The sequence below is a fragment of the Stegastes partitus genome, unplaced genomic scaffold, assembly GCF_000690725.1.
Source record: "Stegastes partitus isolate 25-593 unplaced genomic scaffold, Stegastes_partitus-1.0.2 Scaffold697, whole genome shotgun sequence".
Classification (NCBI taxonomy): Eukaryota; Metazoa; Chordata; class Actinopteri; family Pomacentridae; genus Stegastes; species Stegastes partitus.
The window spans coordinates 85,418-112,796 of record NW_007578428.1 but is presented as its reverse complement, the minus strand read 5'-3'; the positions used below and the strand labels follow the sequence as shown (position 1 = coordinate 112,796).

General features: G+C 43.2%; 2 protein-coding genes across 2 annotated transcripts in view; both read right to left on the bottom strand.

Moving 5' to 3' along the window:
• The window catches only part of heg1 (heart development protein with EGF-like domains 1), a 15,421-nt gene extending 7,145 nt beyond the window's left edge, over positions 1-8,276 (bottom strand). The window contains exons 1-4 of the mRNA XM_008290819.1: positions 7,833-8,276; positions 2,732-2,837; positions 1,643-2,626; positions 21-514 (exon numbers count right to left, since the gene is read on the bottom strand). Of these exons, the coding sequence (XP_008289041.1) occupies positions 21-514; positions 1,643-2,626; positions 2,732-2,837; positions 7,833-8,100 (1,852 nt within the window). The 5' untranslated portion in view covers positions 8,101-8,276. The remainder of the gene's footprint in view (positions 1-20; positions 515-1,642; positions 2,627-2,731; positions 2,838-7,832) is intronic.
• A 3,786-nt stretch (positions 8,277-12,062) lies between these two features.
• Positions 12,063-27,379, bottom strand: part of slc12a8 (solute carrier family 12 member 8) — an 18,968-nt gene continuing 3,651 nt past the window's right edge. The window contains exons 4-12 of the mRNA XM_008290822.1: positions 19,671-19,784; positions 19,448-19,535; positions 18,891-18,978; positions 17,566-17,712; positions 14,347-15,007; positions 14,171-14,268; positions 13,963-14,080; positions 13,022-13,082; positions 12,063-12,768 (exon numbers count right to left, since the gene is read on the bottom strand). Of these exons, the coding sequence (XP_008289044.1) occupies positions 12,600-12,768; positions 13,022-13,082; positions 13,963-14,080; positions 14,171-14,268; positions 14,347-15,007; positions 17,566-17,712; positions 18,891-18,978; positions 19,448-19,535; positions 19,671-19,784 (1,544 nt within the window). The 3' untranslated portion in view covers positions 12,063-12,599. The remainder of the gene's footprint in view (positions 12,769-13,021; positions 13,083-13,962; positions 14,081-14,170; positions 14,269-14,346; positions 15,008-17,565; positions 17,713-18,890; positions 18,979-19,447; positions 19,536-19,670; positions 19,785-27,379) is intronic.

Genomic DNA, 27,379 nt, shown 5'->3' with positions numbered 1-27,379 from the left:
TGAAAGAAGCAGCTACTCACCTGGTGGTGGTGGTACTTTGGTGGGTTGGACACCAGCGGACGATGTTGTCGCCACCAGCTCTGTAGTTTCTCCGTCTGTCTGTTGCCTCGTTGTCTGCGGAGCCTCTGTGCTCTTGGTCGGGCTGCTGCGGGTGTAGCTGGTGGTGACGTGCTGGCTGCGAGCTGTTGTGGTTCTCTGAGTTCCTGCGCTTGTTTCAGCGTGCACGGTGGCGACTTTTGTCGGGGTGGCTACCCCGGTGGAAGGCCCCTCGGTTTGGCTCGGTGACACATGGGGAGTCGGGTGAGCTCCGGACGTCTGCAGGACCGTGGTGGAGGCTGGGGTGGAAGGTGCAGCGTATGGGATGGTGGCGTCGGTAGGAGGCTCTGGAGTAGAGCTGCTGGACGAGCTGCTCGACCACGAGGGTGAGGTCGCAGCTAGAGCAGAGGTGATGGTGGCCGTGGTGGTGTTGGTGGTGGTGAAGACAGAGGAAGTGTCCTCCTCTGTTATCTGTGGTCTGTCGAAGAGAAAATAAACCCATCAAGTGTCTTACAAAAACAGAAAAGGTCATAGATATGAACCACGGATGTCAGACTTCCAGAAACTTCATGAATTCTTTAAAGTTACATATTGTCTGACGAAGGGAGAGATGATTAAATATGGAGGCTGTGATTGAGGGAAAAGTTTTCAGAATGGATGCCACTAACCCAAAATATACAAACACACAACATGCATAGTACCTAAAAAATGAAAATACTGCACACTGCTTTTAATAGGAATCAGTCACGTAAAACGATCTGCTGCTTGTTGTTTTTTGCTTCTTGTATTAATAACTGTGTCTTGTACTGTTCTGTCTGTAGTTCCTTGCTGATTTTGATGTATTTATAGTTCAGTTTGGTGTACGTGTTGTTGACTTCTTAAGGCCTGAGCAAATTAGCTTAGGCTTATGCTACATACTTGTTCCTGTACGGATGACATTAAATTACCACACATTATGGAATCAATGAGGGGAAAACACAAAATGTGTTCTTTCAGCTTTTTTGTGCAAATGAACAAGAGCCTTCGATCATAGGGCTGAAATCCTTAAAGGTACCTCTGCTGGCTGTGGTTTCTATCATCCTTCAACTTTAAAAACTTGTAGGTATAAAACTTGTTGAGATATGAAGACCCCTCAAGTCCCCCCAGTAGTTACTCAGCCTCTCGAATTTACAAGCCAGTAAGTATTCAACCTGGCCAGGATGATCTTCCTGAAGGGGTCGTAAACAGCAGCAGCTTGGTTTTCAGCCCATTTAGAACAGCCCTAAAACTACCAAGGGGTTATACAGTCATGGTGAAATGAATCATCTGTGCAGTAGCTTGAGCTGGAGAACTAAAAGACACCCTGTAGGGACTTGGATGAATTTGCTGAGAAGGGGAACAATATGGAACCTTCAAACGTCGCCACACCAGAATCACAAGCTGAGGTACCATCTCAGTTGTTGAAAGCACCTTTACTTTTAATTTGTACTAAAGCTGGCATCAGTTATGTCTTCAGATAGCTTCACAGGGCAGTGTAAAGCAGGGTTTTATTTTTTGCTACTTTAAACTATTGTCCTATTATTTATTTATCAATTAAACACAACGCTTAATAAACACTAAAACATACCGTTCTGTAACAGTCACAGGTGTTGTGGTGAGGAAGGCCTCAGTCAGCAGCACCGGCGTCTCTGTCAGAGCGTCATCCATTCCAGATGTGCTGCTGCTGCTGACAGTAGAGGGCGCTGCAGTCAGACCCAAGCCCACACTTCTATCTTCTGTCTGGGATGAAAGCCCCTCGGTGCCCTCCTGGTTCTCAGTGCTGGAGCTGTGGGCTCCAGTGAAAGACTCTGTGGAAGTTCCAACGCTGGAGCCCGACCCCTGATCGGTCCCTGAGACGTTGGTAGGACGTCCTGCAGGCGGGGTGAAAGGAGGCGTGGAGGAAACCGACACTTGAGACTGGTCGGTGTTGGGCTCCGTCACCCTGAGAGGCGGCGTGGAGTCAGAAGTCTCCTCTGATGTTGACATCTGCTCGTGCTGGCTGGAACTGGGCTGTCCAGTTAAACTCTGGGTTCCACTGGACCCTGCGGGGCTCCCAGTCTCTGAAGAGACCCCCCTGAAGGAGTTGGTCATGTGCTTGTCCGTTGTTTCCCTTCCATCACTCCTCGTGGACGAGGCGCTGTGGGTATAGTCCTCCGTCTCTGCAGGCCTGGGAGGAATGACCCATGTGGAGGGAGGCTGATGGGAGTTGGAGTCTTCTGTGAAGGCAGATGTGCTGCTGTTGCTGGAGGAGGAGGTGACAGACAGCAGGGTCCTCTCCCCGGCTCGTCCGATGGTGGTGGTGTAGGTGCTGTCGGTGTGGACGGCTGTCTGCGACGTCAGAGCTGTAGCATCCCCCAGTCTGAGCGTGGCGTCTGGGCTGTCCTGTGGCAAGCTGGCATCATCTGTAAACATCCGGGGCCTGGCCTCCCAGGACACAGCATGAGAGGTGCCTGGCATCTGGTGTGTGTTAGTAAAATCTTTCCAGTCACTGCTACTGCTGCTACTGCTGCTACTGCTGCTACTGCTGCTGCTGCTGCTGCTGCTGCTGCTGCTGCTGCTACTACTACTACTGATGATGTTGCTGCTGCTGCTGCTGCTGCTACTGCTGCTGCTGCTGCTACCACTGCTGCTGCTGCTGCTACCACTGCTGGTGCTACTACTACTGCTGCTGCTGATGGCCTCACTGGGGGTTACAAGGGTGGAGGTGAGTGGCTCAGTAGACAGACTTATGGCCTCTGGAGTCCTGCTGCTTGTTTCTGTGGAGGTTTGCGTCTGCTCAGCGTCTACGGATAAAGAACAAAATAAAAAGCATGATTAAATACTCACTTCAGAGCAGATGCTGTTATCTGTGTCACAGTTAGCACGTTGCAATGAGTCAAGTAGTAAAATTAATTAAAACCTCCTATGATAGTATTTATATTATCTAGCTGTTTCAAATCAATTTGGAGCCACATTCACAGGCATATTTGACTATTTTCTGGCGCTTCATAAACCAAATGTGAGTCAATTCGTACACTGCTGATATAGCTATTTAATGCTTAATAGACAAAAATGGATCGTCACCCTATTTTATAATCTTTCCATTCAAGCAATAATGCTAAATGCTCACAAGTCCCAGGCATTTGAGTGCTTTGCTTTTCTCTGTTTCTGCTGATAATTTTGAGTCATCTCTGAACTTTTCATGACACTTTTATACCAGCGTCCTAAACCACTAAGCTGACTTGCAATAATTTTAAAAAATCCCAATCTCTCCAGTGTTTCTTTCTGTTTGTTTTTACTTCTTTAAATTATAAAGTGCCCACAGTCGTCCTCAAATGTATTCATAGCCTCACATTAAAAAAGGAAAAAACCAGCTGTCACTGAAATAAATTGACAAAAGTAATAATAAATAAAACTGTAATGAAAATCATGACATTGCTTTTGAATTGTGGTTCAACAGAAATATTAAAAAAAAACAAGCAAACAAGCATGATGGGACCTGTGAACTAATATTTAATTGAACAACCCTTTGAGCCAATCAGGTGTTTTCTGTAACTCTCAGTCAGACTTCTGCACCTGTTGACAGGTATTCTGATTTCACTGCTCATCAGCAAAGTGCTCTCATTTGTGTGGGACAGTTTTGTTTTTTAAAATTATTCTTTTCAACCTCAATTCAAAAGCAATGTGTTATTTCACTAAATTATAATTTAGCAAATTTTAATTTATTACTACTTTTTTCACCTGCAGCTTATAGACAAGTGCGGCCTATATATATGTATCCACTTTTTTTTTCTTTTTCTTTGCGCTCAATAGTCCGAATATTGTGCTTCACGTCTGTTCCAGCTGTGGCCACCAGAGGGCGCTCACCAGGCTGCATGTGGTCCCTGCAGAAAGTGACAAGATGCTGTCAGAACGCTGCTTCCTGCAAAGGCAACGATTTTGGGTGGAGAACAACTGGCAGCCAGCTCGTCTACTCTAACAATGGCTTGAAGTCCTAAATATGGCGGTGACTGTCTCTGTTGGGAATCAGCCATTTCCTTCCTAAAGCTGAGTGAGCACAAGGCCCTCCTGGCAGAACGCTGTCACTGTGGGTCTGGGTGTGTGTTCACATTCAGAGGCTGTTGTTTTGTTTTTTTAGTACTGTTTCAAAATTACAATCCCCAAATGCTACCAGAAGTGAAATACCAAGAAAAGAATGTCGTTGTGGACGAGACACTGTTGTTTTCGGTGTGTTTTTTTGTCATTTTGCCCGACAGTAGAGATAAACAGGACAGGAGCTGACAAATAAGAAACCCTGACACTCACAGCCAACTCTAAAATTAAGCTGACTCCTATTTTGTATTAGCTCACTACTTTAAAGCTGCATCCACTGTTTTTGTTCGCTTGAGGGCAAAGGAACAAGCAGTGAACACAACACTGGCACGCTGCACGTCATTCGTTTTCACTGTGGATGAATCTTTGGAATACTTCCTGGATTAATCTATTAGTTGTCTGGTATGTAAAATGTCAGAAAATGGTATAAAAAGAAAGCGGAGTGATGTTTTCCAAAGTCAAAGATGCCACGAATGTCTTATGACGACCACGACCCGATGATAGTCAGTTTACTGTCATGGAGGAGGAAAGAAAAATAAAAATATTCAACTTAAAATGACTCAAACCAATTAACTGATTATCAGAGCAGGTAATTGATTCAGTAGTTAATAAGAGAATTGCTGCGGCTCCAATGTCAGATGCCTAAAAGGGTAACCTTAACTTTCATTTGGACTAATATTAGTTCAACATTTGCTTTTTGCTGTTTTGTTCAACTGCAAATATTCTGACTGCCTAGAGCTCTACTAGGTTTAGCCTCTCTGACTAAAACTGCCATTTTCGGGAGCATTTATCCGGTGAGCAGGTGTTCTTTGCGTCCTTGTTTTTGCTGACAACACCACCTCCAGAGTTGTGTGAGCAGCTTTAAATTACATAATTAGCAACCCGCACACTGAATAGAAGTCTTTAAGGTATGAAGAGCACTTAAGCACAAATCAGCTGGGCATTGTGTTAGCGTGCGAGGCCCTCCTCTGACCCTGCCGCTGTGCCGTCTGACAGCCCCTCATCTGGCCGACGTCCAGGGCTGGAACAACAGCCCCGCCGAGGATGAGCGTCAGCGCCACCAGCAGCCACCATCCAGCCAAAAACCGATGGAAGAGAGAGAGAGAGAGTTCAACAGCAGAACGGCCCGTCCGCGGGGAGTCTGTGCACAGAACTGGGCCACCAGACTCTATTTTTCTGTCTCACTTCCTCTGCATGTGTGTCTCTCATTATTTCATTTGCTCTCTCTAGATCCAGTCTGGGCAACAAATCTCAGACTGGAACGTGGAGTTGGCAACAAGTGTCGGACACTCCCAGATCCTCTGCTGATTATCTCCCAACTGCTGTCGGTGTCATCCGTCAGCATCTGCTCTACTTCAGAAACTCTGCGGCTCGCATGTTAATTCAAGTAAATATGCCGGGAGCGCATTTAGCATATTAATGATCTCTGTAGCAGTGCTGTGAATAAAGGGGCTGATGATTGTGATACAGACTTAGGAGGGTTTGTGTTCATTCACAGTCATTTGGTAGGTTAGTCACCAGAGATCTGACAGGCTGGTTTAAGACAGGACAGGTGAGTCAGAGTGAAATCTGGCCTCGTCTTTCTCTCACATCGTCTTTGCCTTTTAGAGAAACCACGAGGCGTTTGTGGGGAGCTCCTGCTTTGATTCTATGAATCAAGAAGGCGCCGCATCTAAATTATCACGAAAATAAATCATCAAAGAAACAGTTAGTAGCGCAGACTTTGATGTTTATCTCATTGCCGTGGAGACAGATGTTTTTTAGGTTGACATTACCAAACTGATTACTGTTATCACTACGGTTTTTCACCATTTATTTTAGATTGATGGTGTTCTGCATGGTGACCAGCTGGCAGGACTTTTATATCAGTGGTGGCACAGCCGGAATAACAGCAAGTTAATGTGAGAGCAATCGATTTGTTGTCATTTACAGGCTATTAAAATAATAAAAACCACACAGTGTAGATTTAGGTCTGATGTCCCAGCCGCTACTGAATATTTCATTATTTTGGTTCCATGCTTCCCACTAGCTGCGTTCTGCATCTTGATTTTAAAAACTATTTCCATGCATACCCTCAGAATTAAAATACCCTTTCTTCCCCGCTGGCAGGGCTGCAGGTTTAGCCAGCTGGGCTACAGAAGTATTCTGCACAGCAGACTGGACCTAAAGCCTTCCTTTGAGGGATAAAATTGCTGTCAGCGCTCCAAAGAAGGTCTATAGGCAGTGAAAGCCCGTCTTCTAATGGTTGATCTTCAGCCGCTCTGAGCCGGCGGTGGAGGAATGTTTCGTGTTTTCCTGAAACTAAAGGCCATATGGGCGACTGCAGCTTCCACCTCGGACGGCAGAAGGTTTTCCCTTTTATAGTGTGATGGATGATGTTTGGACTTGTGCGCAGGAAATTGGACCTGAAATACCTTTTCTCTCTCTCATCCAAGATTCTGAATTGAAAAGGTGTGTGTGCGGTTCAGCCGCCTCGTGGACTAAATATAACTATATGTGTGATCTGTATTCACTATCATCCAGCTCTAGCGTGTTTGTCTCTGATCGTGTGCAGCTAATTGTTTATGACAGCGTATTAAAAGAGAAACAGTGAACTCTATGACAACCACCAGAGGTTAAACCGGCAGATGCAGCTCATCAACACCTGTTAGCGCTGGAGAACATGTCAAGACTCTCTGTGGTGAATCCTTATCTCAAACAGGAAACTAGAAAGTGTTGCACTGAGTTAGGAGAAGATCAGATTTGAAATGTAGATTAATGAGTGATGAACTCAGAGCAGGTCTCGTAGTGGTGACTGGACAGACTGGATCTACTTTAATAAACTAATAAAACATATTAAAGGAGCCCCTCAGCTTTAACCTTAATTATCAGTTTTCTGACTGTTTGAAAGCTTTTACAAACAAAATTTTGCTAAATCAGGATATACAGCTGCAAGGACTAAATGTCAACTATCACATTAATCAGCAGCTATTTTTGATAATCGATGAATCAGGAATTTTTAAACAGAAAAAAAGTCTAAATTCTCTAATTCCATCCTCTGAAATGTGAACATTTTCCAGTTTCTATGACAGTAAACTGAATATCTTTGACTTGTGGACAAAGCAGGACAGATGAGGACATCATTTTGGGTTTCAGGGCGCAACGATGCACAGTTTTCACCATTTTCTGACATTTTACAGGCCGAACAGCTCATTGATTCATCATCAGTTGCAGACTTAGTGGTTTGTTGTGCCCGAGTTGATCTGAGCTGATTGATCCACAAACAGAAAAGTAATCTGCATCAGTTCTGATAAACCGAGTAACTCAGGTTTTGAGCTGCTGGTTGAACACAGCAGACACACTGAGGGCTTTTTTAAAAATTACCTCTGCAATTATGAATCAAGAAAATGTGGTTTCAGCCTCATTGTGTAGTCCTGTAAGTGCACCATGCAGTTCTGCTACATGCAATACACAATCCTCACTTTGGCTCTAACTGTCCTGTATTATCTTATAGCTGTGATCAGTCCTGGCTGCTCCACACTCACTGTTAGATCAGCTTTTCTGTTGCATCATGCAGCTGTTGGAAACGAGCACTTTGCATGAGATAGATAATAGATTACTGGTGCAAACTCTGCAAATTGAGCTAACACTTAGTTTTAAACTTGGCTCTACAGGCCTCTCACACACACTCACACACACACACACTCACACACTCAGTGAGCTCTTACCGAAGCTTGCAGCGGTAGCAGCGTGTGTCTCGGCGGTGTGTGTGAGCAGCAGGCTCCTCTGTGATGGGGACAAACTCTCGCTGGAGTATGAAGTTGAAGTTGCATTGTTTTCCACGGTGCTCAGTCCATCTGTCGAATAAAACAATCCCTCCGTTACCGGATCCGCGCTGCTGTTACCGGGGGTCCCTGCCCCGAGGGGCCCCGGCAGACCCAGCAGGAGGACTGACAGAGACAAACCGAGGACGTGATTCAAAAACCACGTTTCCATGATTTCCAAGACCCCAAAACGGCCGCCGATAGTTTCCGTAAAGTCGAGTGAGTGCCGGGGAGTCTCCCGGGGACACCATGGGAGGAGCGCGGCGGCTTTTAGCGAAGTTTGATTAGGAAATGAATAAATCCTGGTGCAGGTCCGGAGGAGATCCGCTGCTCAGACGGCGGGGAACGGAAGATAACAGAGCCGAGGGAGCAGCCTGTTATCACGGCGGAGGAGCCCGGGCTCCTCCCCCTGCTGCCCCAGCACACACACACACACACACACACACACACACACACACACACACAGTCCCGTTATCCAGACCAGTAGCTGCCTGCAGGTGTCGGAAACCTCCCACTTAAATATGTTCCTTTTTCCGCCATGACACTGATGCTCCTCAGATCCCAATAATACACTCAAAACTACTAAAAGTAAAACCCTGAGAAGTAGCCTCTTGCCCCAGCAGCAGGGCAACAAGCCCCCCCAGGAGGAATGAAACTTACCTCAACAGTCCCATTGATCCATATAATATAAGCTTACTAGTGATAAATAATATAAACTTTTTTCCTAATGCTGATGTTGCTCTGACTTTAACTGCAATGTAAATGTTAGATAACACCTACAAAAAAATAGGCTTTTTTTTAGCCGTTAATTATTTTTGAATTAATAGTTCATATGACAAAGGTTTTAACTTTACTATAATTTTATTATCATTGATATTTAAATTCCTGACATAAATATAAAATTACCGGAGAGGATGCTTAGCCAACGCCAGGAAAGAATTCAAGCTAGCTAGCTATGCTGCAACAAGCTAATATAGCACAACGTTGTTAGCTTAACATAAAGGCAGCTAGCTAGCCACTTAATGTTTAATAACAGGAACTGTTATTGTCTAATTTTGAATTAATAGGTATATGATAAAAGTGTTAACTTTACTATAGCTTTCTTATCATTGATATTTAAATTCCTGACATAAATATAAAAACACCAATCAGAGAGGCAACACTAGTGACGAATTCAAGCTAGCTAGCGATGCTACAAGAAGCTAATATAGCATAACGTTATTAGCCAGCTAGCCACTTAATGTTTAATAACAGGAACTGTTGTTGGCTAATTTTGAATTAATAGGCCTAGAACATAGGTTTTAACTGAACTGAAACTTTACTATCATTTATATCAAAATCCCTGATGTAAAAATAAATGTCAAATCACCTTTGACGTTTAAGCTGACACTAGCAAAATAATTTAACCTACCTACCCAGTCCTACAGCAAACTAACGCTGCACAAAGAATATTATTTTTCATCAGTTCAAACCTTACTTAGGGTTTTTCCTGGTAGAGTTAGACTTCCAAAAATGAGCAAAAGAGGAAAAATGAATATTGGCTTGTCAGTGTTAAACACTTTAAAGCGTATAGCACACTCAATGCACAGCAGATAAGTCCAGTCTCTGCAGGCCAGTAGTTATATTTAGGTAGCAGGAAGCCATTAAAACACTTATGCAACAATCAATTCATGCAGAGCTACAATGCAGCATCATACAGCAGATTACATTATACAGCTATACAGTACTGTGAAAAAGTTAAAGGCTCTACAACTCCAAAAAAAAAAGGCTTTCAAAAATAACCTTAATATTACAAATTGCAGAAAACAAAACAAAACAAGTCAATATTAGATAGGACTGTCTTTTACCTTTACAACAGGTAAAGATGAGCAGATACACTTGTGCATTTCAGTCTACTTGGTTGGAGCTGTTCCACACATCACACATTAGGCTGTCCCACTATCTCCTGCCTCTTCATGTAACCCCAGGCTGACATAAAGTCTCTGTGGAAGTGATATTGTCTGTTGTGGGACTCCTGTTTCTTATTATTGCTGAACATAGCTGTCAGTGACTCTGGCTGTATGTTTGGGGTCCTGGTCAGGCTGCAGAATAAACTTGCAGAGTCCTGTTTATCTCCAAAACATTCCACTGACAAAAAAAAAAGAAGAAAAATCCCACGTCTACTGGTGTATACAGGTGTCTTCTCTTTACTGTGATTTACTGAGATCTGGCTGTGATCAGTGGAAACCCTGGAGAAAAAAAAAAACAGGAGTTCTGAGGTGAATTTAACAGAAAATATTTACTGGGTTACAAAACAGCTTTCGATGCAAGCAAAGAACAATATCTACAGCAAATGTGATTCTACGGTATTGAGAATTTTTAAAAATTTGCCTCTTAATCGTGCATTAAAATACACTCACAAATTTATCAATATTTCCTCTTTATTAAATACATAAAACTTAACTTAAATACATTCAGAAAAGTTCATACAATTAGTGACAGTCAACAGAAAAAGTGTATTAATTCTTTCATTTCCCACAGGTTTGTTTGAGATATATGTTGTATAATTAGAGATGCTTTTATGACAAAATGTAGAACATGTTTTCACATGTATATGCCTTCGTATTCTGTCAAATTTCTATCTGATTATACAGTATTATATATTGTAACTCCACCATTGTTTTTAAACATAAATATCCTTAATTTAACATTCAGAAGTCAAAAAATAAACCCGATCTTATATAAAATATGTTTGCATGTGTTCTAAAAGTAGGTAATTTTCTTTTATTTAACAGTATATGGAATATATTTATTGTCCAGTTGTTCAGTTTTTAGGCTAAATGTCCCAAAAAAAATCCTGCATAAGTTGTACGTAACTCTCAGCCCTTCTAAACATGATCAGCTTCCATCAGAAACCAGCGAGAGGAATAATAAAGGTCAAACAACCACAACGTAGTTTCCCAGCGTGGTGGTCTATACACGTGGTGGCACATGTACAGTGGCAGGTACAGCCGGGTGGTTTAACTCCAGAACAACTGGCTGGTCAAAGTAGAATCTGTGCATCAGATTACTGCGACACAAACACTACTACAACTCCAGTTGCCTGTGAGGTTCAAACGACACTTTCACTTTTGCATTTTGAGCAGATTGTTTTGCTCTATTTCCACAACAGCATAAAGTGCAAACATCCTGTATGTCAAGAAGTGTCCTGTATCCGTCTCTACGGTTCATTTTATTAACGCTGCTCACATTTCAAGCCTTCGTGTCTCAGCTGAGTGCATACATGAACTCTTCCACTGCTGTGTCCTTCATCGCTGACGGTTGTGAACAGAAGCAGCAGCAGAGACAGCAGCAGCTCCGCAGCTCAAAACAATCCGATGCCCAACATTTTCTCAGCACTTATTGTGTTCGCGGTGACGAGGAAACAAGGTATCAGCATGTTCACAGATCAGCATGTGTCGGCTGGCAGGTTGCTGCTATGACAACAAGATGATAAGAGGAAGTGGTTTTCACAGCTCCGACTCTTTTGAACCCTTTCACACACATATTACACACAAGTAACATATGACTGAACCACACTCAGCATGTATTCTAAACATGTTGTCTTAGAATCAGTTACACAGCTGATCTACAAGCTGATCTCACTGATGTGACAACTGGCTGTGATTTCTACCCAAAGAGCTGCTTGAACAGTTCACAAAACTTCAATGTTTGCTACCTTCAAATACATCTAACAGGACATTTTGGTTTGAATTTGAACATCAGGTGGGGGATGCAAGGTGGCGCAGTGAAAAGGTCGCTGGTTCGCGTCCCGGTGAGGACACCCGGGATCTTTCGGCAGGAAGTCTCCATGTTCTCCCCGTGCAGCGTGGGTTCTCTCCGGGTTCTCCGGCTTCCTCCCACAAGGTCCAAAAACATGTTGAGGTTAATTGGTGATTCTAAATTGTCCGTAGGTGTGAATGTGAGTGTGCTTGGTTGTCTGTCTCTAAGTGTAGCCCTGTGATAGACTGGTTACCTGTCCAGGTGAACCTGCCTTCACCCTGAGTCAGCTGGGATAGACTCCAGCCCCCCATGACCCCTAGTGAGGATTAAGCGGTGGATAGATAATGGATGGAATATCAGATGCAAAACAGGTCTCATACATGTGTCTTTTAAATTACTGCACGTCTGCAAGAATGCTTTAGACAACCAGGAAAATAAAAATAGTAATTATGCGTTTATCAGTGAACTGTATCCAGAGAGAAGTGAATATGGGCATTTGAACTAAACCTTTGGGGTACATGTTCAGGATATTACGGCCACATGAGCACCGCTTTGGAACAACAGGACAAAAAAAATAAAGGAAAAATTTGCAGATTGTAATACACATGTCAAAATTAAAGTATTTAAGTATAATCAGACAACATAAAGAACTTCTGCTTCTTATACAAAATATTCTTACAAACTCGAGCTACTTCCAGACCCCAAGTACGTCTCTCACTCTCTCACACAAACACACACCCTTTGTGCAACTCTAAGAAAAGCTCAGGCTTCCCTGAACCACCACAGGAAAACGATCTGAGAAGCTCAGAGTCTTTGTTAAATAGAAAACGTGAACGCTGCCCATTGAACGACACGACACACGTTTTGAGGCAGAACGTGTGGTTTTGGGCTGTCAGCTGTGACGTGTAACCGAGGCGGATTCTGAGCCTGTCATTGAAACCGTGGTTGCACCATCTCGTCGGCCCTGATGAACGAGGATTGGTGATAGCGGTGGCGAGAAGCAAAGTCGGCGTTTTCCTCCGTCAGCTGCTTGGTTTGCAGGCCGACCCCAGACAGAGAGGGTGTCACCACGATCTCATCCTGGGGGGAGCCTTTTCCCCTGAGAGACGAGAAAATACCAAGTTTTAGCAGAAGGTGTGATGCAGAAAACCACTCATACATCATTGACATTTAATTACTGATTTCTAACATGACTTGGTAATACAATTAGATTATGGCCCGTATAAGAGGCCTAACTTGCTTTATTAATCGACAGCAACTCTTTTTTTTTGTGTGTAGCTGTCAGTCTGTCATTCTTAAACACCAACTTTGACTAAAACATCCTTCATTGTAACAATAAAACCACACAATACCTGCAAATGCGACTCAAAGTCGACTTCAGCCACCGGAAAAAGCTGAATTGAGCTGCAATACCTGCGAATAAATCAAACTGTTATGAAGAAATGCTGCTGTACTAATCGCACATTTAAACCGACTAAACCTCAACTTATTTCGTGTCATAAGAAGTTGTAGCACACACGGATCTTATCGTCCGCCTGCGAGACAAATGTTTAACACTTGCGCCGCTTATCCTCGGAAATGTCGTGAGTCAGGCGGCGGAGGCACGTTGTAATGTGGTGAGTTTAACACACAGATGCAGGGTGTCCCATCCAGCTATTCTAGAAATCCTAAGCCACAACAGCTGCCGGGCTGCCGGGCAAAGAGACCGCAAGTGAAACTCCCGGCAGAGCTGAGCTACCAGGTCGCAATGTTACTGAGCAGAGGGCGACTTGATCTAAATGCTCAAGTGTAAAGTTGCGCTTGTGAGGGGCTTTTGCTGAACATAGTGGGGTAATCTAAATGATCGACTGACACGCAATAAAAAAAATATAGGAGTCATGATTCAGGTTAAAGAACACATCAGCTGTAGACGACTTCTATAGTTATAAACAAGTTAAGCAAGTTTATGTTGTGAATGCTTTGGAGTGTAGCTCAGCAGTAACAGGGATTCACTTTTCTTCATTTAGTCGACTGATTAAACATCAAAAAATTAAAATCTGCACATATTTGACCAAATGCAATGACTCCAAAGTGGACTGACTGAACCTGACTAAACATTAACCGATCTGTGAAGTTTAAATATCTGATTAAAAGATTAAATCAAACCAGAAGACTGGGCTGGACTCAATCCACCACAGTAACATTCAAAAAGATTTCCCAACTACAGAGAGCTTGTGCATGTTTAAAGTAAACAGGACCTCGTCGTGATCCAAGCTAAGAGATTCTAAACAGAAAACGAATGAGTGCAAATCACCTTTTGGAAGTCCGGGACTTGTTTTCCCGATGTAGAAGAAGAGCAGCACGGCGACGACTATGTTTGCTAAAGCGTAAACCCACTGAATGACAAACATGATAAATATGGAGCTCAAGGCCTGAAACGACAAACACATAAATATATATATATCCACGTTATTCATTCAGTTCAGTCACCAGAACAAAAAGAATTGCAGAGTGTCGTCTACCCCGATAAGAGCAATCCAGCGGTTACAACACTTTGCATAGAGGGAATCCTGCATGGGTTGGATCTCAAAGCTCGGGTGTTCTGCTTTACCTCCAACACCTGAAAGATTTAAGAAGAGCCAGGGTATTACCACTAACTTCATAGATGCACATTCTAATCTGTGATAAATCTGATCACCTGCGTTGTGATTCTGAGTCTCTGCAGCTGAATCCTGGGCTGGACCCGCTTTAGTACAGCATTTGACTTGAGGCTGCTCTCCAGCGCTGAGCTCCCAGCATTCGTTTGGCGCCTCAGCCTCCTCCTCCTCTGGTCCAGCTGAACTTTCCTCCTCATCATTCTCTTCTGAGAATACGTTGCTGTTCAGGTCCAAACCAAAGCTGTCCATCAGCTTCTGCTTAGCAGCCGCCTTTCTGGTCTTTGGTCTGCTGCTCAGCTCCTGTGTGGAGGCGGTCTTCTCAGCTCCAGAATCAACATCTGAGACAGGAGGAAAGATGTGGTCCATGTCCCTGGTGAACTCCAACAGAGTGCCTTTACTCTGCGGACTCTCTCCTCCGCTCCCATAGTTGGGGAGAGCGGCCTCGATCAGCGGTCTGGAGCTCTGCCTGGTGGACCTGCGCTGGTTTTTCTTGGCCAGCATCAAGGCGCCCCGTTTGTCTCGAGTCTGAAGCTGGAAGGTCATGGCCACGCTGAAGTAGGAGTAGTCGATGAAGCTGTAGGTGAGCATGAAGTTGATGGTGACGATGGGCGCCAGGACGTTGACCTTGCCGATGAAAATGAAGGCCATGGTGAGCAGGCTGGTGAGACAGATGGCTGCCACCGGGGTCTTGTTTGGGCCTTTCTGTTGGGGAGACAGAACATTGTTAATTTCACTACATTACTGTCACCAGGCCACACAAACCCAAGATAACTACGTTTTCTGAGCTTGAATCTTCTGGACTAACTTGATCAAGAGTTCCATTATGTTTTTAGGAAATACGTTGACCATTAAACCGTTTCATGTGAAGACTTCCGTGACACAAAAAGAACTATTTTAATATGAAAAGTGGACTTTTTGTGGACATGAAGGTTTCACAGAAGAGTGCAGCTGTGTAAAGAATGGTTTTATCTATCATTTATAGACACAGGGAGAAAAATCACCCAACTGGAAAATGAACTTCAGGTTGAATCTGGGGTAAATAAAACTTCTGAGTGATGATGAGCTTCTGTTGTGCCGTTAGTTTTAAAAAATATTCCCTCTGATGCTTGGATTTAAAAAACAATAGCAAAGGAACGATCCGTCATTCAGGCATGAGGTGTTTTATGTGGGTGATAAAGGAGCTTTGAGAGTACAATCTGGATTATTGTGTAATTACCACAGCAACCACAACACCGCACAACTATTTTCTCACCACAATACTGCCGCAAAAAATGACCCATTCCATAAAATCTTCCCATGACTTCATCTGGCCTTTTTCTGGCTAACCTGACACTGGAGCGCTGCGACGCCCACGAGAAAGTTTTTCCCACTTTTAGAAGAAGTATTGATGCTATTTTTCCATTAATATTCCCACATTAGAGTTCATAAAATGCAACACGTACGTTTTACTACACAATAAACACAAACAACACATGCGTCAGGCTTCACTTCTACTCTGCATTCCAGAAAAACAAAAAGAATTGATGAACTGAAGTAGATTATGTAAAGATCCTTTTTTTTTAAATGTTTAAATGATTTTAACATGTGGATCATTAACCAGTGTTTTACTTCCCAGGTCCTCTCACACAGTTTAAGGAGCGCTGCTGTGTGCCTGGCGGGCCTCCAGAGCATACAGCGGAGCGGGGCCCTGCCCGTCGCCCTTCCTGCGTTTGTTCTGAGGCTTTGATTTGGGCCAAGATGTCTAGGGCCTCATTCCAGCCTGCTGAGAGAGGTCAAACACCGCTGCCACCCAGGGAAGTCTGAGGAAAACTGGGGTGGACAGGGTCAGGACGTCAACGTGACTTTGCGCGCGTGTGCGAGCGGCAGCGGTGTGTCGTAACTCTTTACTGCATGAAGTCAGTCCGCTCTCCTCTATGGAGTCTGCGCTCTATAATTAGGCAGCCCTGTAACCGTTTCCTGTCGAGTCCAAACACCACACCCCCCTATACGTCCAGGCGAGACACACTTATTGGGTTACAATATGCCAATTACTGCAGGTAATCAGGGCAGTAGTTCTCCTCCAAACTCCACATGAGCTCCGTTTGATTTAACAAATAATACGGTCAAGATGCGGTTGTTTAAAGCTGTAAGTCAGTTAGTGGAGGCTAGTAAATGCTGCTTTTATGTCTGAGTGTAGTGTGGAGGTACACTGAATGATGAGATTGTCTTGTTTTAATTTCTCAGCTATTTTCAAACATTTGCAGGGCTGCTTTTTCACAATGGCTTGCTCACCACAGTTAAGAGTCTATCTCGCCCGACGACAAAACTTTCATGAAGTACGTGCTTAGATTTAGGTAATAGAAGTATAGTAGTAGTATAAATAATCCTGCAGAAGGAGACATGATGTGCACGCATGACAAGAGCATTATTATAAAATGTATTACAAGTCTGAGATAGTCATCTGTTAGAGCAAATCTAATGATTAGAATTTGAACTCAAGATCCCTTTAGTGGCTTTTTGAAGAATTTTCTCTCATATTTTACAGTTTTGAGCAGTAAACGGAGTTTGCTCAGTCACCAGGGTGACAGAACTCTAGACTTGTAGTTTGGTGCTTCTCTGGACAAGCTTAGAATCTGACTTTCTAACTGTTTTATCAATTTGCACGGCAAGAGTTCTACCTTATGTTATTCTAAATCCTTTTTTAAATCTTTTTTTTTTTTCAGTATATATCTTTTAAAATAATGTCTCCCCCTCTCTGCATTTTCAAAGTCAAGGATGAACCTTGATGCATGAAAGATAATGTTTAAAAAGACAGGACATCAAACTTTGGAACGGCCTTACACCGGGCTTCTGAGCTCTGCTTCTGACAGAAGCTGTTCCTACACGAGCTGAGGCTAATCTCAAGCTAATGCTGGGATTACTGTCCTGCCCTAAAGGCATTCATTAAAATACGTCCATCAGAGTAGGTATGAAAATAACAGCTGACTGTTTCCACACTGCTGCACTGCAGATGACTCTGAGCCACAGATATTTTATCACTACGCAAAATTTCCTAAAATACTGAATTGCTTTCACCAGGCTATGACGACTGCGACGATGGTCTCATTCAAAGTGAGGTAATCATCTAGAGATGTTAAAGTCGTAAGTGACCTGGTGTAGAAGCACAAACCCTGACTACATATTCTGAATTGACGGCATGGTGAGTCCAGCGCATATTTCTCAGCATGCTGTTAAAGTCCGGACAATCCTCCCTTCATGACTCCATCCATCCATCCACCCACCCCTCTTCCCAGGAATGCCAGAGATGGGATGACCCTTTCTTGGGCGATGCACTGGAGGATCCTGGGTGCTCCGTACAGGCCGCCCATGCAGGAAGCCAGGGAGGAGATGTAGAGGCCCAGCAGAAAGAGGAAACCCACCAAGGAGACCTGGAGGAAGAGGGAAAACAAACAGAGGGTGAAAAAGGATGGGGTGGGGTTGAGCGCTCACAACAGCTACACCCAGTTCAGTTCCGCTGCAGCCAGCCCCTTATAAAAACAATGAGAACGAACCACTGATGGACAAGTCAAGGACTCCTACGATTGGGTGAAGCAAAATCTAACATTCTAATACTGCCTCTCGATAAATTGAGGCTAATTGAGGACGACTAGTAGATTTATTACCATTTACTGACTGTACACACAACCCGACTGACAGCTCGTCAGATTGGAGTTGAAGGTTTTTGCTGCTGTCCTCAGAAGCACCATTCGTCGAGGTCAGTTCATACAAGAACAACCCTTGAGTCATCGCTTTGTGTTACTGAATATGTGTAACTCTGGCTACATAAAATGAATTGTCATGCCCAGTCCTCCAAACACAGCCAAACAAAAGGCCTGTTGCTGGGAATTCATGAAACAGAGACCAAACATCCATCCAAAAACTGTATATGTGTGGTAAGTGAAACTGCTGCACACTTTAAGACAAATATGTTGACTTTTAGTTTTCAATCTGTCACTATGTTTTAGCTTTAGAACATGGTGACTCGGGTGTTAGAACTCAAAGCATTAAAGTCATATTCAAAGGGAAATATAATGAAATACTGGGGTTTGTTGTTGACTTTTTTGAGTGCCACTATCAAAAGCTGTTGGACTCTTTTAGCTAACCAATTTTAAATATTGCAGAAAATGTGTGTGCACTTAATGTATTTAGTATTTTATCTTTTAAATGTTTTGATTTTTTTTCTACCTTTGGCTGTAAAGCAGTTTGAACAACCTCTGTGTGTGCTAAAGGTGCTATATAAATAAACCTGCCTGCTCTCCAAACTAACCAAAGAGAAATAAATCAGAAAAAAAAGACAGCTTCGAAGAGGTTGAATGTCATCCAATCCAAAACAAAACGCCGTACAGCAGGTACAGAGGGCCGCTTGAGCCGGAGAAAAGCGTAGGCCATCATTATTTCCACATGAGCAAACCAAACGCTCAGGGTTCTATATTGCAAACTGGCGCTGAGAACCAGAACCAACCACCACAAACCAACAAAGCGGGCCGTGGCGGGGAATCCCCTCACCTCGCCCCTTCTGTTGGAAACCTTCTCTCGCAGGCAAGGATGGAAACTGAGAGGAGTTTACCTTTTCTGCTATCAAGAAGTCATAGCGCAGAGCTTCTCTGGTGCAGATGGCCCCCAGGAGGAAGACAAAGACCAGATACAGGAACCACCTGTGGGTCACCAGCAGTACACCACAAAGGATTATTAACAACTGCTCCTTTCTCACTATTAATAGGAGAATTGTGTCATGACAACTTCACTAGTGAATGACTGATAGGGTCGCGGTAGGAATGTGGGTTTGTTTGTTCTCTCCAGTGAAAGTGGAAAAGCTTGGCCTTTTAAAAAGCCTCCAGTCACCGTTATGAGAGAACCACAAAACTAACATCTAAACATCTGGAAATTACCCTCGTGGATGAAACCAACCACCAAGATGTTGTGTTGAAGTGTAACTAAGTTCAGAAATCTTCCTTTACCATCTTCATTTCTTACTGTAAAACCACGACAGTGCAGTCTTTGCACCTTGACTGTAGCTGCAGCCTTCTATGCTGTATTGTGCAGCGTTTCACTGTTCTACTGTGTTTTTCCATGTAATTATATTATCATGAGAGTGCTGCGGGTGGGTTTGATGTGTCGTCATACGAGGTGAAGACAGCTGCCAGTGTTCCCACAGGGATGTTGTGTTCAGGCCGCTGAAGGTCTGAGCTCATGTTGAAGCCTGCCATGACCCCTACACACACAAACCACAAAAATGTACACTGCATAACACTGTACAATACAAAATGTATTTTTATACTGCATCTGACAAGAATGGAAAGCAGGAATGGTGGAATCTGAAAGGAGATGTTGGGGGGGGTCTACTCACCTGTGGCGGCAGGGAAGAAAACCCCAAATACTGTGAAGAAGTTTTCTCCGGGGCTGTAATCTGGCTTCGTGTTACTGGTGAGCAGCTCAGCTGAATAGCCAATGAATCCATGCTCTGCAAGTGAGGCAACAACACACACACATCAGGACAAGAAGCTTAACAGCATTTCTTCACCGAGTTAGCAGACATATCAGCCTGTCCACTGCCAACACCGACTCCTCTCATGTCTTTCTGTTTTGCATCATGTCATGTTGAATAACTTGAATGACAAACCACAGGACGGACACATTTATAAAGACAGTGTCACCACGAGGTCCTTCTCGTATCTGATCTACGTCTGGAGATGGAATCGTCCAGCTGTCATGATTAATGTCTGCAATTTAATAACAAGTAGGCAAACTCCAACTTTTAAAAGGTGCAAAAATTAATTTCAGCTCTGCAATTTCCTCTTCAGACCAGAACAAGAAATTCTTCTGCTTATTTATTTATAAGGATTTGAGGCCAGAATATAAAACATTTAAATGTAAATGACAACACGAGCATTTCCCTTCATATCTATTCAAATATTCATGTGATCTTTGTGTGAAATTAATTTATGAAAGAACATACGATAGATCAACTTTTGGAATAAGGAGCTTTTTAGTCCTTACACAGAAAAATAATGTCAACTTTTTTCAATCCAAACTACAAAAAAAGAAAGAAAAAGACCCAATTTTCCTGTATGGTTCGTTCTTATCCCCAGTTAAGTCCCTGGAAGTTTTAGAAACGTGTTTTCTAACAGTAAAAAAGGAAAACTTTTAAAGCCTGGCTGCTCTGTTGTGCCTCAGATACACTATGAATCAACTGGTGTAACGTGATCATTCCTGTGGTGTTTTTATTTGCTTGTTTTTATTTTCTTAGCATTTAGCCGCCATATTTGGTCCAATTTTTATTGGCTTTTTACGAAGCACTTCTTGGAGAAGTGGAGCTCAACTAGAATGGAAAACACATCACACATTAGCTACAGAACCAGACACCTGGTGTTTAAGACGACAGCATAGGCTCTGAAAATATCGCATTATATATGAATAGTTACCACAGTCCCCAACAACTCAAACAAAAAGATCCACTTTGCTTCTATCATAGTCAGAATAAAACACCAAAACAACTTAATCTGAGCTTGCAACGTGTATTTTAGTCAACATAAAAGGCAACAACAGGTAATAACAGCCTATAAAAAGTACACAGTCTGAACACAGCGCAGGTCGGTTTAGTCTGGGTCAGTGTGTTCGATGTGTGAGTCTAGATTGTTCTGCATATGTGGGGGCCATTTAAACCACACAGTCTGAAGGACCCGCCTATGTTACAACACTGGACATTTCCCCCTTGGTTATCTTGTGATGGGAAAGAATGTGTTCTCTCAGATTAATGACATGTTTATCCAAAAGGAAGTCACCACCCTTTTCAGAAGCTCAGCAGCTTCCAAGTTTGAGAGAAAGAATCAAAGTGAGCGAGAGAGGGAGACAGAGAGTGAGAGAGAGGGGAGAGAGAGTGAGCATGCTTTTTTTTTTCCTTTTGTTTTAGACAAAAGTGAAAACCCAAAGTGCTGCATATACTTTTTCATTCCAAGTTTGCATAATCTCCAGGATATGAGGTATAAAAACTGACATGAAATGGGTCTCGCTCAAACTCTTGTTCCCTCTGCCCTCTGTCCAAACAACCAGGATCTAACAAATCCAGGGCAGCGTGCACCATGAGCTCCACACCCATATTACAACATCGTACTCCAACATCCAGCTCTGCCAGCTCTCACAACTGAGCTCTCTCTGAGAATTCGGCTGAGGGCGTTCACATATGCCTGACACTTTTCCTACGGACATGGATGAAACGCTTCGATATGCCGTCTTCCAGGACAGAAAGTTCCCTGGTTTCTGCAGGAATAACATCCTCACATGCAAACAGTTTCACTTCAGAGATAACAAACAGACTGAATGTGTTTTGGAGGGATAAAATTAGTGCACACAGCATGCTATATTGTAGGTTGCAGCTTAATAATTGTTTGTCACCACATCCGGGACACATTTTTTGATGTCAATCAGTGCATGGTGCCTGCTGCCATGTGAGCACAATAAAACCAAACTCTGACATATTTACCCACGATAACACACAACCTAGTGAATGTTGTACCTAAATGCTTGATTCCACAAACAAACATGAGTGTAAACAAATATCCATGACTAAATGACATAAACCTGTAGGTCTGGAGCTGTGTGGTAGCTGCTTGTTTGGCTTTAGGGACGATTAAATGATATTTCCAACATGTTAGCTGCACTTTGCAACATGAGATCATTATCTCTGTTCATTCTGGCACTTTTAACTCATCAAATGAAACACCATACTTGTAATTAATTCCTACGGACATGGATAAAATGCTTCGATATGCCGTCTTCCAGGACAGAAAGTTCCCTGGTTTCTGCAGGAATAACATCCTCACATGCAAACAGTTTCACTTCAAAGATAACAAACAGATTGAATGTGTTTTGGAGGAATAAAATTAGTGCACGCAGCATGCTATATCGTAGCTTGCAGCTTGATAATTGTTTGTCACCACATCCAGGACACATTTTTCGAAATCAATCAGTGCTGCTATGTGAGCACAATAAAACTAAACTCTGACATACTTACCCACGATAACACACAACCTAGTGGATGTTGTACCTTCATGGTTGATTCCACAAACAAACATGAGAGTAAACAAATTTCCATGACTAAATGACATAAACCTGTAGGTCTAGAGCTGTGCGGTAGCTGCTTGTTTGGCTTTAGGGACGATTAAATGATATTTCTAACATGGTATCTGCACTTTGCAACATGACATCACTATCTCCGTTTATTTTGGCACTTTTAACTCATCAAATGAAACACCATACTTGTAATTAATTCCTACGGACATGGATAAAACGCTTCGATATGCCGTCTTCCAGGACAGAAAGTTCCTTGGTTTCTGCAGGAATAACATCCTCACATGCAAACAGTTTCACTTCAGAGATAACAAACAGATTGAATGTGTTTTGGAGGGATAAAATTAGTGCACGCAGCATGCTATATTGTAGGTTGCAGCTTAATAATTGTTTGTCATCACGTCCAGGACACATTTTTCGATGTTAACCTGTAGGTCTAGAGCTGTGTGGTAGCTGCTTGTTTGGCTTTAGGGACGATTAAATGATATTTCTAACATGTTAGCTGCACTTTGCAACATGAGATCATTATCTCCGTTCACTTTGGCATTTTTAACTCATCGAATGAAACACCACACTTGTAATTAATGCATCAGCTTAGGAGCACACTACAGAACTTAAACCTGTCTGCAGTTGTGCATAAGACTAACTTGTGATTTGTGTGTATGAGGTGCTCATGATTAGTTTTGTGAATCTCATGTTGACATAGGGGTGATATCGAGTTTAACCAGTGCCAGCAGCGAGGCTCCATTTTGGTGCAGACTAAAATAAGATCGCAATAAAACTGTGTGCGTGACAGAACTTGTGAGCATCGTCCCTAAAACCTTCTATACAATACAGAATCAGAAGATAATTCCAGCTGACTTAGCCGGTGATCCCCCCCTGAGTTCTCCTCACACCACCAGCTGGTTTCACAACTACTGGATGGATTGCCATGAAATTTGGTGCAGATATCCATCAGGTCCAGAGGATGAAGCTTAATAACTCTGCTGATCCCTCGATGAAACCACGACTTTGCTTCATAAGCCTAAAGACACGGCATGTTTTCAGACAGAGCCGTGGCGAGAGCGTCCTTATTTAGTTTTGCGTATTCTTTGAAAGCAAGTGTATAAGCGGAGTGTGGGGCTCCTTTCTGAGCTCAGCATTCCTCTGATACACGCTGGAATGTGTAGTCGGATTACATGAGCATCTGAGGCCTCTCCCTCCGTCTGGCTGACCTCTGACTCTCCCACACTAACCAGTACGAACCGCTGTGCGTGGACGACAGGGCAGACTGGGATTTCACAAAAGGTGGGGCAGGTCCCAGTGGAATGATTGCAAATTCTGCATTATGGTTCGGATCACAGGGAGAGATGATGTGGCGGTCTCTGGAGTCGCAGCGGGCTTCAGATCTCAGTTCCGGCCGTCTCCCTTTGTCATTTTCCAAAAATGTGGGTGAGTCTGGTTAACACCCTAAAACCCCAGACCCAAGGAGCACATTATGGCTTCCTGTTGTGAGGGTAATCGGCTTCAACTACAGGGACAGGGCTGGGCGTGTCAGGTCGTAATTCATCTGCGCGCCTCGGTCAGAAGGGTTTGTGGTGAAACCGTTTGGTCGGAGAGACAATACGTTGGCAGTGTTACTGACCAAGCTAAATAATTTACAACACTTAACGAGCACAATGGGAAACGTATTCTCCTCCCATCAGAGACGCTATTCTGAGCCGTCTTACATGATGTAGTCGTACAGTTTTAACTCCACCTGTCGCTGAATCTTGTGGCTGTGGAAGCCAGGTCAGTCCAAGTGAGAGTTCAACTACCTACATAAAAATAGCCCAACGTTTATTTTCTCCTACACTACTGAGGAGCTATAAATTCATCTCAGTTTTAATCATCAGCAGCACACGCCTGCTAATGAATGAAGTAGGTGACTGCTAATATTACATAACTGAAATAGTAGGCAGGGAAAACCCAACACCATTTGGTCATTCTCCTACATTTTTTGTTCTTGTTGGGGGTGCAAGCCACTAAAACTGCTTATAGGCCGAACCTCTATATCAAGGAAAATAAATTCCAAGTAATTGGTTAATAGTTACCCTAATGAGGATTAAGCGGTGTATAGATAATGGATGGATGGTTAATAGTTCAGCTCTACGTTCGACTCTTTCTGATCACGAGAGGATCAACGAGATGGTGTCAAAGTTGAACTGCCAAGCATACTGATAAGCCAATAAACAGTGTAATTGAAGTCTTAATGGACTTGGCTGGCAGAACTCGCCTTAGCCGCGATCTACAACTGTGTGTGTGAAACCTACCACAGCGATGGCGCTGAAGAGCGTGCAGCAAGGGACGTGTTATCAAGCTATGACCAAACGGTTTTGGCGGTGGCTGCTTTTCCTTCAGGATGTGCCTCAGTGTTCAGTGAGTTCAGCCTAATCTGGGCTGTTTCAGCTAGCTTGGGGACCTGTTGGTGCTCTGCCAGCCATGAGGTCACCACAACACACACACACACACACACACACACACACACACATACACACAGCAGCTCTTAATTGGAAAAACCTGGAGTACCCATTATGGCCGGTTCTCTCACAGTTTGTGGGGACTGCAAAACCGGCCTCCACCGACTGTGCAGTAAAGCAGACGAGACGCTGGGAGGGGTGGAGCCTGGTTTCACAACACAGACAGGGCTACCTGAAGTAGTCACGCTGGCTCTTGTAAAAACTAACCCCTGCCTAACATCGGGCAGGTTGCCAGATTTCTCTGGAGTTTGGGGAAAGACATACGTATGTTTGTTGTGTGAGCTTGGTTTTGTGCAAAGTACAGCGTTGCAAAGTGAGCGCTCTTGTGTCTAAAATGTGTTATTGACAGAGTAGCTTGGAATCTGGAACACTTTTCTCTTTTCACTGGACAGGACGCTGATAATCACTGAGAACAGGAAACGTGGGAAGGACTTCCTGAAGGCCAACAAAAGAATATAATCTCCTCAAAAAAAGAAAGAAAAAAAAAAAAGGTAGAATTTCCTCCCCACAGAACATAAAAATCTCAACAAATACTAAACCAGTTTTAACTTAAAACACAAGAAAACAGCACAACCAGTCAAATGAGACAAAAGTTAATCAGTGAAGAAAGACAGGTCAACAGACAGAACACCAGACTGAGAACAAAATAAATGATACTACAGCGACACCTAGTGGCCGACACAGGTCACACACCTAATCAACAGCCAAGTTCAGAGTTAGTCAAACTTTTTCCTGACATGCTGCCTCTTTGGAAACTGGAAGAGTTTGCTGCAGTTGGTAAAAACAAACAGTTGAATTGAACCTGAACATGAACTGCGTGTTTCTTTACACACATTTCTAATTAGTTCCTGATAAAAAGCAGGTGTAATTCTACCCACAAGAGCAACATTCACTGGTTTAAAATCGTACTTATGTTGCTGTTTTTCTGTCCATCTTGTGTTATTCATCTCATTACACTTCATAAATAAAAACTGCAAACCTCAGAGCCTTTCCGGCATCAGAGAACTCGCTCCTTTATTGTTCCCTAAACAACATGACAGATCCACAGACTTCCTCATGGTGGTTTTGCTTGTTGCAGCATGAAAACAGCTAAAACTAATGAAAAGCTGTGAAGTTACTGGAAGGCAACGCAGCACTTAAAATACGACATTCACCGCTGTTTGACAAGTCAGAATGTCTGCAGTGACAAAGGCCCGTTTACAAGCTCATCTCATTTCTCTATCTTGTGCCACTTTGTCTTCTCTGTCCTCCTGCCTCCTGGGACATGGAAATCAATCTCAGCGTGCCATCCTGAAAGATGTCCCGACTCCTCAAGTGCATCTCGAAGAGTGAGGGGAGCTTTGTGAGGATCTTTACAGTGTGATGTATGTAAGAGGCGTGAGACTCTGATCCCGACAGGAGCAGGACTGATAGATGTGTGTACATAACATACAGTATATCACTCAATCATAATATATCTTCACTTGTGTTGTACTCTTTTGCGGGTCACGTCTCTTCTACACTTCACAGCTTGAAAAACGTCCCATGATGCTGCTTTTTAAATAAAACTAAGTAAATATATATTGTAGGTTGTTATGAACGCTGTCAGTAGGCTATAACAAAGCAACAGACAGATGATGCAGCTGTGCCTCACATCATATTAAACTGATTTTGTTAAATGTCTGTTGTCTTGTGTCCTCTCTCCTCGTGCCGCTTCCTTGTCTCCTCCACTCGCATCTCAGGTGGGACGAAGACGCGAGGAGAGGAGCTGAGGATCTACAAACTGATCCTCCTTTTTCGTTTCCTCAACTTACTTCTTTCTAACTTAAACAGTCATAGAACTTAATGTTGTTTCATTAGCAAAAAACACTTTAGAAACTATCATTCTGCAAATTGAATTACGACGTTCAGCCTTTGTAAAATAACCCACTGCACTCACTCTGCATCACAATGTGGGCTGAACATATTCTGTTTCTCTCTATGTTTATTTGTAGGAGTCTCAGGAAGATGACCAACTTACATATCCTCATTTCACACTTCAAGACCTGATCTTTATCAAACATGTTTCACTGACTAGCTTCATGCTGCTGGTCCCAAAAGTAAACACTGAAACTGGTCCGATGATGGATGCAGAAGCTCAAAACATTGACATCACTAAATAGTTTTAAAAATCTAACTACAGACTGTTAATCTTACCTGTATATCATTTATGCACTAATGCGTCGAAACAGCACACTGATGCTTTGATCCTCACTTATTACGGAAATTAAGCAATGACACTTATTACTTAGCCCCCTTTCTAATCACTGTTTAATGCTCATTTTAATTTCAGGCTTTTCAAAGTTCACTGCGTCTCCTGAGTGCATATAAAGGCTACACGAGCCTCCTAAAGCATGGTGGGAAAATGTTCCCTCCATGATCAGAAATAAAGAAATTTGCCGATCTGCAAACACAGTCTGAAAACTCATCTCTGCCAAGTCCACTACGTCCAGACAAACAGCTCTCACACACA